This window comes from Dendrobium catenatum, unplaced genomic scaffold (assembly GCF_001605985.2).
Source record: "Dendrobium catenatum unplaced genomic scaffold, ASM160598v2 fragScaff_scaffold_1221, whole genome shotgun sequence".
NCBI lineage: Eukaryota > Viridiplantae > Streptophyta > Magnoliopsida > Asparagales > Orchidaceae > Dendrobium > Dendrobium catenatum.
In genome coordinates, this window is record NW_021319683.1 from 406,092 (window position 1) to 426,446 (window position 20,355).

General features: G+C 31.0%; 1 protein-coding gene across 1 annotated transcript; it reads left to right on the forward strand.

The window, feature by feature from the left end:
- The first annotated feature begins 1,149 nt into the window (after positions 1 to 1,149).
- On the forward strand, positions 1,150 to 12,353 carry LOC110100291 (protein PTST, chloroplastic). The gene is made up of 8 exons (XM_028699235.1): positions 1,150 to 1,423; positions 2,200 to 2,522; positions 3,476 to 3,565; positions 3,705 to 3,773; positions 8,386 to 8,491; positions 11,583 to 11,671; positions 11,809 to 11,921; positions 12,002 to 12,353. The coding sequence occupies exons 2-8, from the start codon at positions 2,214 to 2,216 to the stop codon at positions 12,102 to 12,104; spliced, it is 879 nt and encodes a 292-aa protein (XP_028555068.1). The 5' UTR covers positions 1,150 to 1,423; positions 2,200 to 2,213; the 3' UTR covers positions 12,105 to 12,353.
- Positions 12,354 to 20,355: the final 8,002 nt, after the last annotated feature.

Genomic DNA, 20,355 nt, shown 5'->3' on the forward strand with positions numbered 1-20,355 from the left:
ATAGATTCATATCTGATGAACTTTATTTGAAAAGATTAATTTTAAGGGGCAAATGAAAGTAACAAAATAATAAATTTTATAAAATAAAATAATTCATTTAATGGGGAAATAGATGATAATATTATTAGTATAATTCAAATTGAATGATTGAAGTAGAGAAATGCATTGGACTTATTGTGTGATAGAAAGTCCCCTCTCAAACTTAAGAGAAAATTTTATAAAAGGTAGTGAGATCTGAAATGCTTTATGGTGCAACATGTTAGTCATTAAAATAGAAGCATAATATTAAGTTAAGTGTTATAGCGATGAGGATGCTCAGGTGGATGAGTGGCTTTACTCTTAGAGACATAATACGAAATGAGCATATATGTGAAAGGTTGCAATAGCTCCAGTGGAAGGTAAGATCATAGAGAGCTGCCTTAGATGATTTGGACACATAAAACAAGGGCCTTTCGATGACCTAATTAGGAAAGTAGATGTATTAGATTTGACTTATGTTAAGAAACGTAGAGGTCGACCTAAAAAGACTTGGTTAAAAAATATTAGAAATGACATTTCATTATTAGATTTAGATGAGGATTTGATTCTTAACTAAACACAATTGAAAAAAAAAAGATTCATGTAGCCAACCCCATATACTAAGATAAAGGTTTATTGTTATTGTTGTTGTTTGAATGTAATAAGTCAAAAAATAATTCAGCCACATTAAAGATATATTTTTTTAATAATTGATTAAGGGAGATGGCTTTTTTACAGCATCAGCTTTCTATAATAAATATTGGAAATGTTATTTGTTGGTTTTGTAAGTTTTTAAATATTGAACAATTCCGAAGTATTGGAGATGATCTTGAATGAAGAAAGCAATTCAGAAGTTTTGGTAATGTTCTTTGTGATTCTTGTGTGAAGCCGTTTGAGATTCTAACTAATTGATCGAAAATTTTTTAAGATGTTGGAAGATTGATTTGTTGGTGCTTAGTTGTTAAAGTTCTTCTTTTTGTTCTTATCTCTTTTTAAGAGATATTTAGTTTGTTTGTCTTTTTATGAGACTTCATCTTTGATTTTTTTTCTTTTTAGGAATTTTTATTTTTCTTTTTCTTTTGGAGTTTCTATAAATATTTTCTAATTTTTCTTACAAAATTATTATAATTTTCTTATAATACATCCATTTTTAATAAAATTGGGCATGAGATCCTAAATTGTGCTGCAATCCCACTGCGGCAGCTATCACTTCAATGGAAGTCACTACTTCTTCGGAAGCCCAACGCGGCGATTAATCTCGAGCTCAGCGTGCACCAGAGAAAAGCACGCGGCTTTACCTCCTCCTCCTCCTTTTTCTGTAAGTCTCCGTCGTTGATTAGGGATGCTAATACTTTCCCTTTCAATCCAGAGAACTGTGTTTGTGACAGCTGCAACTTTACGAAAGGTGGTTATATTTCATTTTCTCTTATGTAGATATTCTAGAATCTTGATTCTTTTCTAGCGGGCTTCTTGATTTTGGCACTGAAGCTGAAATTACTTTGTTTTGTGGTGACTTGTAGTGTTAATTAAGTTGGTGGTTTTATGGTTCTTGCCCCACCTGGTTCAATGAATTTTTCTGTCATATGTTAATCCTTGTGGATATCTTTAGAGGAAGTACACCTTTGTTAATTTTCTAGAGAATGTGAACAAGCCTTTTGCTAAAAAATCTACTTTTGTTGATCGCACTTGTCAAAGAAACTGCCAATGCTAGATTTTTGCTCTAGGATTGCATTGACATGCTCTTCCATTATCAAGAAAGATGACCAAATTATGTAGGCCGGACTAATTTCACATAAAGAGTGAGAGAAGATTAGATCCTATATAGAGATTACATGAAAACTAATTCTGTATAAACCAATTAATCAGAACAAAGGAATACCAACGCATGAAGCTAGCCAACATCTTACATCTGTTATTTTACAAGGAGAGAAGGAGATGTGGATTCTTGTTCAGGCAGGTTTTTAGCTCAAGATGTGAACGCACCTTTATCATCCAATTACATATTGCAACGACATATTCTTACTGATTTATCCTTTCCCTAGAGCTCAGATGTTTCATCATCTTGATTATTAATATCATTGCCTTGTTCCAATGATGTGGTTCACAACAGGTTTTTTCTGGGTGCATTTTTCTGATATAGAAAAGTTGCTTCTGTAATTTGACTTGAGTTTATTGATTTAGTCAGGTATTCGAGAATGGTGAAGATGGAGTATTATTGCATTCTTCCTAAGAGCTCGCTTCCATTTAGTTTATGGTCAGAACCGCGAAGTTCAAGGTTTCAAAATGATTTGCCTCCCAACCTTCCACAAAATTGTAAATGTACTGGCATAATATATTCCATGACCTCTAGAGCCCGCTGGTGTTCACCTATGACATCCTTTACAGCATCCAATAGTTTGAATCACGGGGCTTCATCATGGTCAGAAGATCACTTGAGCAATGGCAATATTGTTTCAGAAGGTGCATCTGAAAAAGATCTTCCGCAGAAGTTGGGGACTGATGAGGTAATAATGAACCTTCTCCATTCATTCATGCTTATGCATGGCTGTGCTAGTAACTTGATATTCATAAATTCGTTCGTTAATACCTAGAATTTCCTTTTTTTTACTTTAATAATTAATGGAAAAATTGTCATGTATTAGTCCAATTGAGAATTTTATCTGCAAAATGAATTTGTCAGCATCATGATGAAACTTGAAATAAAAATCTCACACAGAATGGTAACAACTTTAAAGCAGATTTTCCATCTGAGCTCATTGTCTCTCATTTGTTGTGCTGGAAGTTGATGGTAAATTTGTTGAGTACCAAGAATGTATTCTAGTTTAGGTTCATCTGAAACTTCCAACCGAGAGAATTCTCAGCATGCAACTAGGCAAATCTTGATTAGTTCGTCATTCCCAGCAAAATTAAGACATTGAATGTAATTTTTTTTAAAAATTGTAAGTAAATTCAAACTGGCATACAAATCAGTGCCTCTTAAAACTTCATAAGGACAGCCTATGTGTTACCAGCAAGGTTTTGTGGTAAGGCATGTGTAGAGCTAGGGGTGAAAAGTGACTGGATATTGCCATTTACATATCCAAATCCAGTTCTAAAAAAAAATTAAAAAAAATAAAAAAATAAAAAAATATCCAAATCCAGTTCTATAGGATAATTACAAGTAGGATAGTGGTGAAACGAACTTTATTGCAATAAAGGTACAAAATTTATGAACTTTTTGGTTGCAACATCAGTGCAACTATTGTAAAGAAAGATAATCCATATCCATATCCGCTTGAGTAGGGATATTTAGATCCTGTTCAAAAGTTCAGAGCAGGATAATCACATAAATTCCAACCATTTTGTAGACCTAGGTTGAGAGTTGCTGCAGGTTGAGAAAGCTAAATTAAACCTTATCCATTTCACACTGTCTTTGCACCTTTTTTAACCAACAGGTGACATGTTTTGTGTTTTACAGTTAAAATCCCTGCTGCTTGACTCAGAAAGAAGTAAGCTTTTAAAGAAACTTAGTGAAGCAAATCAATACAACAGATTCCTTAAACGACAGGTTTGAAATTGTATTGTGGTTATTGATAACATTACCTATTACTAGTATTAAGTTTATATTTTAAATGCAGAGCACAGTAAGTACTAATGCTGTTATGCTTTTTGTATGCCATAAAGCTAACTGAACAAATACTTGGCAGTTGCAGATAAAGGATGATGTTCTAGTCAGCCTAAACAATGAAGTTGCTCTATTGGAACTTGAATCTCAGGTTGGTATTCTGTATGGTGTATTTCTAGCTTATTAATATGAATGAAAGTTCCAGGATGAATGGAATCAACAGTGCTAAAAATTTGATCATGTTATCATGTCTAACCCATTTGCATGACTGAAATGTAGTGACATAAAGAATAAATGGATTCGTGAGATTAATCATACATCCATATGAAAGAATTTTGGTCATCTTAGAGTCTAAGGTTCCTAATGTACATCTAATATGTGATGCAGATGTAGATGCAACCAAAGGAGGAAATAAATTTGCAATTTTCTTCAACAACTTAAATAAAATTAATTTCACTAACCTTACTAAAAAGCCTCTCTCCCACTAACATATTAATTCTTCCTCTTGCTGATAAGAAAGGCTTCGTTCACCCCGTGCTGTTACATTGGAGTATATAGCACAACATAGTAAAATTTTTATTTTTTAACAGATTTCCCTCAATTATTTTATCGTAGATCCTAAAAAGGTGCAATTATGTAAAGCAATGTCCGCCATATGGCTAAAACAATGAAAATGATTAGGTATTTTTTATTCTTTTTTTTTTAATTTTTTAAAAATAACTTTCTCTCTCCTGATTAGGTTATAAAATAGATTCCAATTTAAAAATTGGCCGTTGTTTATTACAGAATAATTGTACCCTCTTGTATTTGAGGTGTTATACTTAAATTTTATAAAGGCTTTTAAATATATGTAGGATTTTCAATCCTACATTTGATATTTAGTTATTTGCTATGCTATCTCCATAGTTTTCTTTTAATGTGCATAATGAAATATCAAATTATGTAGGTAGTTTTGCTTGTTTTATTTTTGCATTAATCTTTGTGCATTGAATTAATTCCTGTAGTTATAAGACTTATTTTTGATACTCCTTATATTTGTTGAAGATACTAGATTTTATTTCTGCAAATATGATCCGGTTAGGAGAGTAGAGGTATTAGATTTGACTTGTGTTAAGAAAGGTAGGGGTAGACCTAAAAATACTTGGTTAGAAAATATTAGGAATGACCTTTCTTTATTAGATTTAAACGAGAATTTGACTTTTAATAGGACACAATGGAGAAAAAGGATTCATGTAGCCGACCCCACGTAGTGGGATAAAGGCTTGATGTTGTTGTTGTTGTTGTAGTTAATAAAAAAACTAATTAATAAGTAATCAAATAATGGTTAAATCATTTTCTTCTTAACATTTCAATAGCCTTTCCACTCAAAGCCACATGCATTGGAGAATGGCAGTGAATGGGAATCCTCCAGCCATCCTCCGGCTGAGATATTTTTAGTAGAAGTAGGAATTATAATATTATAACTATAATGGAGTGCTTAGATAATGGAATGACTTAAGCCATTTATTCCTCATTACCTAATTCCCTGGCCTTAGAGTTTAAAGCATGCCGAGAGTTTGAAGCCTGTTGTGAGCTATCCAAAGAAAGGGAGCTGCAAGCTATGGCTAAGTGCTGGTCTTTTGGCTGCTGGGGAGAAAGTAGTAAGATGAGAAATTTAGGAGTATGTTAGAAAATTTAATTAAAGACTGTAGTATTATAGAAATTAGCATTTCTTAAATTAATATTTTATAAAATTTTCATTGTTAAGAATTACCAAGTGCTCTATTCTGAAGCGCTGAAATTAAATTACTAAATGCTAGTTGTTAAATTCAGATTTCAGAATTCAATTTTGGTTGACTAAAATCGGTAAAAAAAAAGGGGAAGGAATGTTGAAATTAGTAGATAATTAAGAAAGGGGGAAAGAGAGCTAAGTGGAGGAGTAGGTTGAATGAGGAGAAGCTTGGTAGAGGTGGTTTACAAGCAAAAAATAAATTAGGAACTAGGAGAACCAATTCCTAGTAAGGTGATATATCCAAACGATACATAGGAAATAGCAAATTTTTTATATATTTGTAAATTCATATTTGTTATATTATGATATTATTTATTTCAGTTTATTCCAATTTATTATTAATTAATTAAGTAGTAACGACTACATTGACACATTGCATGATTATGAAGAGTAAATGATAAAAAAAAAGTCATATATTGGGGGATAGGCATGCACAAGTAAATGTGAAAGACCTGACGTAGTAAGCCTACATTCTCGAAATTCTAAAAGTTGGGAATTCGAATCAAACCTTGAATGAGATAGTAGCTTCAATTCTAAAAGTTGGAATTTGGACCTAACCTTGAATTAGAAAGCTAGAGGGTGAAAAAGCCTATAACCATCATATAACTTGTATAAAGGTATTGAACATGAAACAATAAAGAAAGTGATGTTATGCATTTCTTATAATCAAAATAAAACTTACATATGTTTTTAAACTAATTGTAAAAAAAGTTATTATTATTTCTTATACATTGTTTGTATATTTCATTAAGACCTAACTCATTAATAGTGGTTGTACTGCAAGTTAGGGGAAAGAACTAGTGGGGCATTATGCAGGATAGTTTGGGGCATTATGCATGATAGTTGATTATTCTTTTTGTGTATATAATTTTGGGTGTACAAAGAGATATTAGTATGAGTTGTACAAATACTTTTAGATATTTAAGTAAATTTTTAAAAGTTTTGATAAAGCTCTGTATTTCATTTGAGATTTATATTTACCTGAGATATACATGTTTTCTGTTGTTATGTAAAAAAACTTGATATGTTAAGATATTCTAAATAGTCCACTTCTTACTCCCTAATTCTGGTAGAGGTTGTTCAGATTGAGTGTTAGTAAGAAGGAAGTCTATTCAGATTTTTCTTCTCTGTTACGCTCTAGATTGATTATAGGGGTCAAAATGGGGTGTGACACCATCACCATAGTAGCAAGTTATTCAACGACGAGATTTCATTTAGTATTTTGGAGTTTCCGTAGTAGTTTTATTTATATTTCTATTGAATTTGGGTAGATTTGTTCGTGTAATTGTTGCTTTTATTTTTTTTTTCCATTACTGAGTTATTTTTTTATTGATATATTGTTATTGTGAACTCTATTTATGAAGTGAAATAGTAACTACTTTACTCTGCTTACTTTTATTATTTACATTACTTGTATATGGATCCTTTTCCTCTTGTGTGTGCAAAATAGTTTTGAATCAATATTGAACTTTGTTGTTTACTTCAAGGGTTGAGGTTAATCACTTCATCTCGTCTTGTGTTATTATGGTGTATTGACTTCCGGACCTAGGGTATGATAGAGTGGTATTGGAGCAATACATCAGTTGTAAGATTGGAATTAAGTGACCATGAAGGATAAAGTGCTATATCATGAGAGCCACTTCTTGAATCCTTATTAGAACAAAGTGCTACATGTCAAAAGTCATCTCTTGAGCATGTAAGTGCCACCTTTAAAATTTATCTGCTTGGCGGATAATTCTAGATTATATAAGAATATAAATGAGGACATTAGCTAGTTAAGTTTGGGAGATTGTAAAGCTTCTTATAAAAAATAAAGCTAAATTCTTAAACATCAATGTACCTTTTTTTGTAATAGTTTGAGTTTCTTTAAATACTCTTAAGTTAAGCATGCTTGTAGGGGAGCATTCTTAGGATGACTGATCTAATGGGAAATTACATCGAAGGATAAAATCATAAGACTTTTAGACTAAAGTGAGCCATATTTCAATGATTAAGAATTTGGGTTGTTACAATTATAAATTCAAATTCAAAATTTAAATTATCATATCAAACAATATGCTCCTAATATACGGGCACTTTTCCTTGGTGAATATGGTCCAAGAGGACGATAATGACCAGAAATTAGGTACATCGTTGTATAAAGTTTTTTATCTGTGGAACTGCCAGATTCCTAGGTTGCTATCGCTGTAATCAATTAAGAAGTTCATTTATTACCAAAAAAAATCCATTTGGTGCAGCATCATAAAGTGTAGGGAGGTAAAATTGATGTAAGAGGGATTGGAAGATATGGAGTTGGTTAAAAATAATTTCTTTAGGATTTATTCAAATGATTTATATGAACTCAGAATAACACTAGGTACAGCACTTTACAAGAACTAATGTTGAAAGCAATCCTTCATTTTTAGCATATAGGGCTAGGATTTTCAGATTTTATTAAACTAGGTCTAGTACTCTGTCGAGTATCATCAAAATCTTCAGCTGCTATTGCTTACCATTAATGTGGCACTCATTAAAATCTTCGATGAATGCTTGGAGATGCTCTTCGTCAGGCACTCCTTTGGAATCATGTCACTTGAAGTGAGACTTGCTTTTATATATATTTCATTTTTAATTATATTTTAAGGAGGTGCTAGGGTGGGGGTGGAGGGATTGGCTTCCAGATATATCAATCCAAATATTATTTCACTTAATCTGATCAATATTTGATTCTATTTCCCTTTCCCTCTCAGTTGACTTATCTATGAACAACAGCCTCAGCTGAAATCCGGCAATAACAAATACCAAAGCATCAATGGCACTTTTGTTAACCTTGAATAAGTTGAACCTGTGTACTCTTCAGGAATAAATTGAACCAGTGCGATAAGCTACCACATCTATGTTACTATTCCTTCTGGAAAATCTTTGTCATGTGTAGAGCAATTTCCATATGTAGTATCTATACATAGGACATAACAGCATTATTAATTGGACAATTTTTTTGCAACATGGACAGGCTTTGGTCAATCTAGCAGAAGAGGTAGCTAATTCTGTTGTGCAGCCTGGTTCAAGGAAGATCAATGGAAAATACATCCAATCCCATCTTCTCTCTAGATTACAAGGTAATATACTTTCTCTTGTAGATTAGCCGTACTTACGATTGTTTGAGAGGGAATTACTTTTTAATTCTTTGCGCTTGTTGAGAAAAGCTAAACTATTCTCCTTATTTTTAATATGAAATATTTATATTCTTTGATGGAGATGCAAATAGATTAGATAGTCTAATGAATCCCCTGTGACATTTTTTTTACCATATAAAAGCACCAGGAAATATTTGGAGTCCATTTAGTAAGATTATTTTATTCTGGCCATTGGGAACACTCCCTCTGCATGTTTTGGAGCTTGCATCGGCCATCTTCCCATTTTAAAACCAACTCCAAAAATTGGAACAATATAATAATAATAAATATTGCAGATTCCTGTTGTAAATAATTTATACTATGTGATAATTCAGGCACAATAACACCCGCATATATTCAAGATGGAATAAAGATGAAATAATATTGACCATAGATGAAGTGGTTGAAGATTTTATTGCCTTGAAATTGCTAGTGTTGCAAGAGCGCAAGTGATCTAGGAAATAGAGTGCAGTGCAAATATGTTGCAAAGAGTTGACAATGAGATTCGTGTTAGAGATGCATGAATAAACTTTTTTCTAGTTCAAGAAAATTTCTAATAATGTGTGAATTGGATGCAAAATTTGTTCAAACTCATAAAACTACTAGTCCCAAATTATTGAAGGAATATGTTTTTTAAGATACATAAGGAGCATTAAACTTGCTTCATACAATATATAAAATTACTTGTTTTCTATTTTAGTGGTTGAAACCTACATAATTGAACTTAATAAAAAAGAAAAGTAGAATAACAATCATAAATAATCATGTGAAGGCAATTATATTTAATTTTTGTGTCATCGTCAGTTTAACTATGTTGTATGTCCTTATGTATAATAGGCCTACACTCTTCTATAGATATGTAGGATTTTTGTTTGGTCAGAGTAACTATACTTCTTAACATAATGTGGTGGTGGGGGTTAGTAGCTTGGTTGTTGAGATGAAGGATGGTAGTATGTTGATGGTCCTACAAAAAAGATGAATATTAATGAAATGATGTGATATATGTGATAGTGGGTGAAATGCATAAGATGCATTTTGTGTGATGAATATGAAGAGATTATAAACATGATATGTATGTGTAGGTAGTGTGCATTTAGTGCACAAAAATGTAATGAAGATTCATAACAAACCCTTTATCCTTCTACACATCTCGCCACACTCCAAATCAACTCTATGATAAATAATAATTGGGGTAAACTTCAAAATAGTTTCCCAACTATTTGTATATGACTAATTTAGCCCGAGAGTATCGCATTGCTCCAATTTAGTATGTTGACTATAGAAAATTGATCCAAAGTTATCATTGTGGGACTAAATTGAGATCAATTCTCTATAGTTGAGGGATTAAATTGGATCAATTTTATATCATAATTACAACATGAGCAACCATTTTGTATTAATTGTGTATTGTCGAGGGATTTAATTGGAGTAGTTTGATATTTTGGGATTAAATTGGATACATATGAACACTGAGAATTATTTTGAAAATGTTCTGAATAAAAATTTTCTCAGACATTAAAAAAGGTGTAAAAAAAGTTGGTTAACATACCCTAAACCCTACCTTAAACAAAATAAAGCATAATAGAAACCTTGTACTTCTACACAATAACATTAATGCCACATTAATTTCTTGAAGATAGAAATCATGTTTCAAAAAAATAATAGATCCTGATTTCCATAATTTCTATCATTACTCAACAAAAAAATCCTTCTTATTACCATCTATGAGGTTATGACCTCAAGTTCCAAAGTGCTGGTGGCTTTGCTTGCAGAAGAGAATCAATGAAAGGGAGATGCGGCAAATGACTGCCTGAAGTAGGAGAGGAAGGTTGATCCAAGTTGATGAGAGTGAATAAGGTTTGTGGGATTAGTCAACGAGCAACAGTGAAAATGTTAAGTTTCATTTGAAAGTTGATAGCATGCCTTAGGTGAGAGGCAAAGGAGAAGAGATCGCAAAAATTACTGGTTTGGGGCTTTGGGCCAGGCTATGGAATTTTCTTTAATTTATGGCTGAATTATCTACCAATACTCAGATTTATCGACTATAAATTTTCCTATAGCACATGGTGAGTGGTGTAAGATGTGTGTAGAAAAATGCTTCCATCCTTCTGAAAGAATAAAATTCTAGCATGCACACACGCTCTTCTATATATAATCATTTAAACTCTAATTGATTAAATTTAAATGAATTATTATATTAGAGATTTAATTTATCATTTATATACAAACAAGACAATTATACTTTGAATATAGTTTTTTATATGAAATTTTAATAATAAATAAATAGTTATAACTTAACACAAAAATTATTGAAACTATTTAAACCACCCAAAGCGAAAATTGAACATTGAGAGCTAATTTGAAATTGAGTATGGAAATCTTAGTTTGCATAGTAATGAATCGACTTATTAAACCCTCTTTCTCTAAAACTTGTTATCGATTGGAACATTTGATTGAAAAAAAAAGTATTAATTAGTGGTGCCTCAGGAATTTTGCATGATATGAGGATACTAAGAAGGCTTAAAAATAATTTTTTTTTAAATTGTATTTAGGCAGTGATGTTATATTAATCTGAATATTGGGTTGTAAAAAAGTTGTCAATATCTAAATTGAGTGTGTAAAAAATGAAATGCTATGATGGATGTGTGGCAAAAATTAGAATGGATAAATTAAGGAATGATTATAATAGAGAAATTTTGGAGTGACATCTATTAAGGATAAGTTGATTAAATGGACTTTGTGTTTTGTATGTATAAAACTAAGGGTAGAAAGTCACCAATTTGTCAAGTTGATAAAATTAATATTAGAATATTTGAAAGGAAAAAGATAAAGTTACATAAATAGAAATTGTTCAAAAGGATTTACTAATAGGAATAAATGGAAAGGAGGATTCATAATGCAAATCCCAAATACTTGGGATAAGACTATTGTTGATGATGATCAATTAGTAATAGATATTCTCGTTATTTGAAACTGGGGCTATCTGTTATTCTTTTTCTTGTTCACTTCTAATTGTGCTTCATTTTCCTCGTAGCTGTTCACGAAAGGTTGAAGGAGAAAATAAAGGATGCCAACTCACTAAAATTTGAAGAAGTTACCTTGGTTTGGATTGGAATGGCTGAGGTATATTGCATACTTTTGGACTGAAACTTTGAAATGCAAAAGCAAAGCTTGGTCCAAGTGAATTGCATAAGCTTTTGCAAGATATGGAGTTTTCATTACAATATATCTTCTATCTCCTTTTATTTTAAATATTACAGAGTGTGCAAGTAATGGGTTCATTTGATGGTTGGAGTCAAGGAGAGGAAATGTCACCAGAGTATAGTGGCAATTATTCCAGATTTTCTGCTACTCTTAAACTTAGACCTGGAAGGTGTGCAGTTCTCCAGTATTCAAACTCTTTTTTTGCATTTGATATGGATCGATCTTAAATTCTTGTGTTTTAAACTGTAGGTATGAAGTCAAATTCTTGGTTGATGGAGAATGGCTTCTATCACCAGAATTGCCTACTGTAGGAGAGGGAATGTTAAAAAACAACCTCTTGATTGTAGAGTAGCTTCAATGGTAAATTCTTTTTTCCACAAAGGTATTAACTACACTACCCTTGTCTGTAATCGTAATTACAAAGTCCTCAGTCATGTCCAGTAACCAAATTATGAGAAATTTTTTATCAGAACTTTAAACTCTAATTACATTTGTATGGTTGTGAGCATGACATTCCTCGAGCAAAATTTGAGCGAATTGAGCCTAAGCTATAGTCTAGCTTAAGTTTATATCAATTGAAATTGAAAGTATCTCCATCAACTATAATTTTTTATTCTTCCTTTCCACTAAATGAATGATGAATATTGATATTTATTTTTAATGGCAAAATTGGTAAAGATTTCCCATTGGCTTAGTTGTAAAAAAAGTTTTATGGTTTTATCTCTATGGGAGGTTGCGAATGCTAAGCATTTCCCAAATTAAAGGTGAAAATTGATTTATCTTTAGTCAATTAATACCCTTTTGAGATCATGATTATGACCTTGCGCGATGGATAGAAGTACAATTGGGGAGTTTTTGGAGAATTTGAAACTTATTTAAAAAAAATTTGTTTTTTAATGAAATTTCTCACATTTGTAGGAAGCTTTGAGAAGGATACTCATCAATTAGGTTGCCTTAAATGCATAGAAAATGATGGATGGAAGGATTTACCCACTTGTAACTATTCCCATGATGTTAACATGAATGTCATTTTGAAGCGATTGTCCCCTAGTCCTAATTTGCTTCTCATAGAGTTAATGCTATAATGGATGCATGATGGGAATTTTCCAAGTACAACTATACCTAGGACATTGTTCATTAAATTTTGCAATCATGGTTGGCCCTAGTCCCAACTATACCTAGGACATTGTTCATTAAATTTTGCAATCATGGTTGGCCCTAGTCCTTCCTAACTTGCTCCTTTCAAAACTAATGAACTTATAGATAGCAAAGGGATTGTTGTGCTATAATTGTACATGGGATGTTGGTATGAACAACCTTTAGAGGCTATAAAGGGTTATTCTTCTGCGAAGAATTAGTTCCTATAGATAATGTCAAACTATTGTATGATGCCAATAGAGAGCAAATGTTTAATATCTTAACTTTATAAAAAGATCCAGCATACACAAACATATATAAAAGAGAGTTACATGAGAAGGCATAGTTTTTATTTGAAAAATATAAATAAAAAAACAACAGGATTAGATCCAACTGAATAATTGAATTAGCATTTATCATCAATTATTGATAATGCTTTGCTCCATAATTGGTGAAGGTTTGACATAATATAATAGATATAAAATATAGAGAATGGATTCTCTGGCAAAAGTTGGAAAAGCACTATGGGATAATAATTATCTTTAAGAGATTGTTTGTTATCCAATTAGTCATTCTCTTCTGCGGATGGGAGACTAGAGATAAAAAATTTTAGTATAAATTTTGGTGCTAATATTGAGAGTCAAATTTGATATAGACAACATGCATCGGCCTCATAAGCGATGAGGTGCATTGATACTATTAGTGGTGATGGGTAATCAAGTTAATGAACACTAATGTAGTCAAACAACGATGATTAGGAGACTATATTAGGGTGATAGTGGTTCAAAGATTGTAGCTGAGTTTTGGTGGTTAGGAAATTGTAGTTGGGCTTTAGTAGTTAAAGGGTCATTGTTTAATAGCACGTACATTGACCCAGTGAAATTAATTTTTTTAGAAGTCATATTGCATTGTAAATTCATCAAGTAATGTATATTTACACTTATGTTCAGAGTTAAGTTATCTTAAATATGAAGCTTTTGATATTAATATTCAAGTTCAAGTAACATCTAAATCATTTTCAAGTTTATGTTTCTGATGCAATTGTTCAAGTTCAAGAAATGTTCAAGTTCAGAAATATTTTGAGATAATGCATTTGATATACATGTTCGAATCGAAGTAATTTATATGCTACTTTTTTGATAAAGTTAAATTTACAAGTGAAGCTTATTGTAATGTTTTATGACAGTGAAGTCATTTTCTTACACTCATAAATATTACCTAATGCACATTGTTAAACCTTAAATGTTACCTAATGCACATTGTTAAACCTTTAATTCTTTTGTGTACTTAGAAAAATACAAATTTGGACTAATTTCACTCATAGAAGTTGGGGTAGCCTATTGAGCAAAATATGCTCATTATTTATATTTATATGATATTTCAGGAAAAAAAGGAAAGAAAAAGTATAAGCTGAGTAGATTAGTAAAGTCAGGATCTAATTGAGGATTGATAATGTTATTATTTATGTTTTAACTAGTAGAAAATGTTTTCTATTACTTTATATAATTCTTTTGGATGATGCATGAAATTAAATGTGAATGGATGTTTATATGTTCTCCTTATATTTTGAATGGTTAGTTGTTTTGATTTATGCAAATTTCGACGATGGGACAAATAGGATTATGTACACTTTTGTCATTAGATTCTAGGGCATCACAATTATAGTCAAAGGCGATAGTCATATGGTAGAGGCTTAAATGTGGTGTTCTAATGGCATTGTTTCGATAGCGGTGGATGGATGAAGGCGGTCCAGTGATGGTGGTCATATAGTGGTGAACGAATGAGTGGTCCGTTGGTGATGGTTAGATGATGATGACTGACGACGTTGGACAAATTGTGATGGTTTGATAGTGGTTGGGTGGAGTTTTAGGAATCCTCTTAGCTCTTTCACCCTTTTTTCTCTAGGAAGCCCCTTTATATAGATAGTTGTGGTATATTTATAATTTTTTGTTTATAATGATATTTTGGTAAATTGATAGGAAATACTTGAGTTCGCAAGTAACCTAACCAAAATCGGCGAATAGCAGCCAAATGGCTGTCCACAGCAGGAAAACAGCAGAAATTTGCTGTTTACAGCAGAAAAACAGCACTTGTCAGGGAAAATCTGAGAGAAAACTCAAAGGAAAGCTTGTATTTCACTAGAAGAAGAAGAAAACAACAAAGATACAATTGATCCTCAATTCGAGAGGAGGATCGGTCTCTCCCAAATCTCTAGACGCTGCTAGAGCCCAAAGAAAACCTAAATATAAGAGATCTCAAATTTTAGCCCAATTCAAGATGATTAAACCCTAGGAAAATATACTATTTAATGCATACAATTCAAAAGGAATTTCCTAAACAGTCCCTACATTCAAATTCCCTCCTAATCTTCCTCAAAATTTCTTCCTAAAACGCTCCCACAAGAAGCGCGGCTCGCGCGGCCTCCGCCCAGGCGGAGAAGTTCCGCTGCACGCGTCTGGGCCGGTCTCGCGTGGACCGGCTGGACCGGTCCCCTAGACCGGTCTAACATAAATCTAGTCAAAATCTCAAAACATTTTATAGGATAGCTTATATTGATCACTCAATTATAGATCATTCTTCTGACATGCAAGTACATTAATGATGTTGGAATTTAGTGATCTTAGGCTCGTTGAATTCATCTTATCGAGATGCTTGATTTGATTATAAGCATGCTAAGATTTGGAGAACATTTGGCTACCCCATTAATGTCCCAAAGTTCACAAGTATGCTTTAAGTGTTTGATTTACATTCAATTCGAGTCAAATCATATCGCCTTATTATCAATGGATTTTTCTTTTCATGTTCATTTTAGCCATAAGTTTGCTGAAATTAGAGTTTGTCTGGTGCTTAAATTAATTTTGGAATATTTCAATTTAAGTACTGCCTCAGGATTCGTAGTAGATTAAAAAAAAAAGTTTTTTTTATGACATTTCAACTATAATTAAAAATATTATTCATGCTTATCAATAATAAATAATAGAAATGATAGCTGTCACTCAATTTATGATTCAAGGATTCTACTTTCTCCGGACCTAGGTGGCTGATGTGAACCCAAGTCTTTGTTAGTGCAATGAAAATGTGTGAATTCTTAATCTGCATAGCCTCATTTAATGGACCAATTCAGGGACTCACATTGTTTGACTTAGGTTTTGTTTGGGACGGTTTTCTTACTGTTTTCTGAAGTAGTTTTTTAGTTTAAGAAATTTTTGTATTAAAAATTTGCTTTTGAAAGCAGTTAGAAAGCCGTTCCAAACAAAGCCTTAATCAATCTGGCATATTCAAACTCAATATGATGTTTTTTTGAGACATTTAATTAATTAAGATAAATTCACACACACATCACATATGCATGACTCGTACATAAGACCTCTTAATTGATAGTCAAAGCTCTCAACTAACAGATCAAAGTGAGCTACGTAAACTCAATATGATGTTATTTTGGGATTGTTTTGAGCTTATTTCATTGCTGATTAGGATCCGAGTAGAATCAAACACCAAATCTGTTATTTTAAATGGCTTTGAGATGTGTGCTTTATATTGTATTTTATACATAATTAATAATTACATAACAATTTTTATTCTCCAATAATAATATTTTTAAATTTTTTAAATACTTTTCCCAATAAATTTATGTTAAATAAGATGAAATTTGTTTTGGGTGTTGAGGCTCTTGCAATCAGATATCATGGACGACCAGTAAAGATCTCACTGGACTGCTGGGAAAACAATTTATATAAGAATATTTTATGGGTAAGATTCATCGATTTTAAATTTATGCTGAGATTAATGCTATATATAATATTGAAGATTTACATTAATCTAAATATAAAGTTTTATTTGAGATAATTTTTTTTTTATTTTATTTTTTAAATCTCAACAAAAAATTTTATTTGGCCACCATTTTTAACAAATTTTATATAAAAAGGATGCTTTCTATAGCAGCCATAAAAAAATTTAATTTTTTTATAGCATCTTTACGATCATCATTATAAAAAGCTGAAATCATCCCAAATTGTGTCTAAATTTAACAAATATGAATTTGATCTTGCACAATTTTCATAAGCAATATATATATGCCACATCACCCGATATACAATGGTACTCAGAATCAGTACACAACAAAAAAATGACGTGACACGTCATGATTCTTCTCCGGATGACGTCTCATGACTGCACAGAATAATTCACTAAAGACATCAGCATACTTTGAAGGGTGACTACGGAATTAATGTTCATAGTCATACCGCTTTATTTTAGATCGCAAGCAAATAGGACCTTATTAAAAGGCATCTATCAAAGCAATTAATAACTTTAAATATATGTTGAATTTATTAAAAAACTATATTAATTATAACTAACAAAAAGAAAATCAATCTAAACTTACCAATAAGAAATATAAACATGGGCATTTTATATAGTGTCTCATTTAAAATAATAAATAAATAAATAATGTGATGATACATATGCCAATTATATGTACCATGAGTTGTGTGAAAGAGCCATAATGATATTGAATATAAGATTGAATCTTTATAAAAAATTGCTCAATAAAAAGTAAATCTCAAAACAAATATGAAGATGTATTAACTATTATGACTATGTTTAGTGTTACAAATGAACTGAGTGTTCGACAAATTATGTGTGGCTCGACTAGGTTATAACTTATTCATAATTTTTTATTTAAATAGTCAAACAAGTTTAATCAATTTTTAAAATACTTAGATATTAAATCAACAAGCTTGAATAATTATGTGTTCGACTGATTTATGTTCATAAACAATATCAATTAAAGCTTTTGAATAAGCTTCATATAGAACTCATTAAGAAGTTCGATTAATTTTTTATTCAAAGCTTGAGAATAATTAAGAATCAATTAGGTCTTGATATAAATATTTATTTGATGCATTTTCACATAATTTTAATTTTATTATAATAAATGAGCCTTATTTTATAAAAGTTTTATTTTATTTCTTTTTTATACTCTTTCAGTAGAATGAATTTATTCATGACAAGATGTATTTATTCGTGTTTGTTGATTTTTTTTAAGTGTTCATGAACAAACTTGTTTATAAGAATTTTTTTTTGTGCTCATTTATTGGTGAACCAGCTCATTAGTAGCTCACAAACACTTGTTAGATATGTTCATGAATGAGCTCTTTTGATAGTTCAAGAACACTGTTAGATATATTCATGAGTAGGCTCCATGTAATTATTTTTTAGCAGGTTCGAAGCTCATTTGCTAAGTTAATAAATATCTAGAAAGTAAAGCTAATTAATTAATAGTTTAACAAGGCTCGTTTGTTTAAAGCTCATTAAGCACGAAACAAATCGAATATGAACTAAACACAAACCAATTATGAGCATTTATCTTTTTAAATGAATCAAACTTGTACCTACATAAAAAAGCTCGAATCAAGATTGAATCAAGCCTAAACAAACTGATAATAAATAAGTTCAAACATAAATAAACACTTGTTCGGTTCAGCTCGAATCTATTCATTTGCAGTTCTAGTCATATTTGAACCTTGATCAAGCTATGTTCAAATCACATTCAAACATTATTCAAAATTTGCTCAAATCATGCCTAACTGATTCGATCATTGTTCGAATGTGGCTCAAACATTATTCAAACAACACCCTTTATTTTGAGCTTATTATTTTATATGGAATTGATTCGGGGTTTGCTATGTATGTAGACATTCACTCAAATTATGCAAATAGACAGACATTAAATTGCTTGAATCATATATATTGAACTAGGAATGTAATGGATAAAATTGCATGACATTTTTTATACTTTTTAATATGCTCGTAAGGGCTAAATAAAATATAGCTTTAATGAAGAAGAGCACACATATTCAAGATTCTACAACTTTAATGTGTGAGGTCATATTTGGGCACTTTATCATGATATAGATGAGTATATTAAATACTATGCTTGGATAAAGAAAATTGAATGGAAAGTGTTGGTTTCATCGATACAAAGTGATTGGAATACCTACATGAGAGATATGAGGAGAAATTAATTGCTACTATGTTATAGCTGTTGTGATAATATTATGTTGTATCATAGTTATAGTCTATTGCATTATAGTTGTTATTATTATAATTTTTCATATTAAATTTATAGTTTGCTATATTAGAGTTGTTGTGATTATACTTTGTTATGTTATAATTGTGATAGCATTCTTATAGCTTATGATAAACTCCAATATTTTGAAGTTTCATAGATAAGTATTATAACATAAAGTATAATCAATCATTAATATAACACACATTACATAAATAATAATATTTTAATTAATTAAATAGAAGCAATTCATAACATTATATTAACACTTACAAACATTATAATAACAATTACTTGATAGGTCATTACAAACTAAAAAAAATCAATAACAACAAGTTTTTATCCCATTACATGAGGTAAGCTATATGAATCTTTTTTCTCCATTGTGTAATATTAAGAGTCAAATTCTCATTTTAATCCTTATTAATGCAAACTAAGAAATCAATCTTTTATAATATAGTTACATTAAATAGTGTTATAATTATAACAAAGCACTTATTGGAATCAAAATTAGGTGATTGTAAGCCCTATCAAACAATGTATTGGTTTTTTTTTTTTTGCTATACACTTATCCTTAACATGTGGGAGTTTGCACTGCTCTGGGTAATCATGGGAGGTGAAAGATTTGGAGTTATAGGGGGGTCATGGTTTTGATATTCTACATTTACAAGTGCCTTTTAAGTTAAAACATTTTTTATAAGATTTAGTCTAAAAGCTATTTTAATACTTAATAGCATGTTTTCAGTTTTTTTTATAATCATGAATTCAATGTTGTGATGGAAATTGGGTTTAGCCTACTGAGTTATAGAGTCACTTTGTTACTTATACCATTCCTCAAGGTAAATATACTACTGGGCAGATCCAGTTCAATAGGAAGCAACGTAATTGGGTCGTTAGGTATTTATGTTGGAATTCCATGATACTTATATTTTGTTTGGCATATTTGGGATTTAGATTATTGTATATGATTATTTTGAGGACATGAATTTATGTTTTGTGCACTTTGGATGTTTATTTTATATACTTTTGACTATGGTATATTTGCACAGGTGAGATGATTAGCTTAGTAAGATAAGGAATTAGGGTTAAATTCTTCTTTAGATCTTGGAGTGTCATAATATTATCCAATAATTTTGTTTCCAATATAACTATGTGTTTGTTACCTTTTATATAAGCCTGTTTTAACATCAACTAATTTACATGATTTTAAGTTTTTATGAAGGAATATGAAAATGTGTGGAGGTGCTAGTTTGAATCATGTTTGAACATAGTTTGAATGAGGATTAAATCTTGTTTGAATCTCACTTATGATGTTCAAACCTTGTTCAAGAATTTGCTTTGGAGCTAATATTTTTGCATCAAATGGTTTAACCCAAGTTAGAACTAGAGGTTTAAA

Coding starts and splice junctions, on each gene's coding strand:
- LOC110100291 (XM_028699235.1), top strand. CDS start 2,214: ATGGTGAAGATGGAGTATTATTGCATTCTTCCTAAGAGCTCGCTTCCA. Junction 3,774..8,385: donor TATTGGAACTTGAATCTCAG/GTTGGTATTCTG, acceptor CAACATGGACAG/GCTTTGGTCAATCTAGCAGA. Junction 11,672..11,808: donor TTTGGATTGGAATGGCTGAG/GTATATTGCATA, acceptor TAAATATTACAG/AGTGTGCAAGTAATGGGTTC.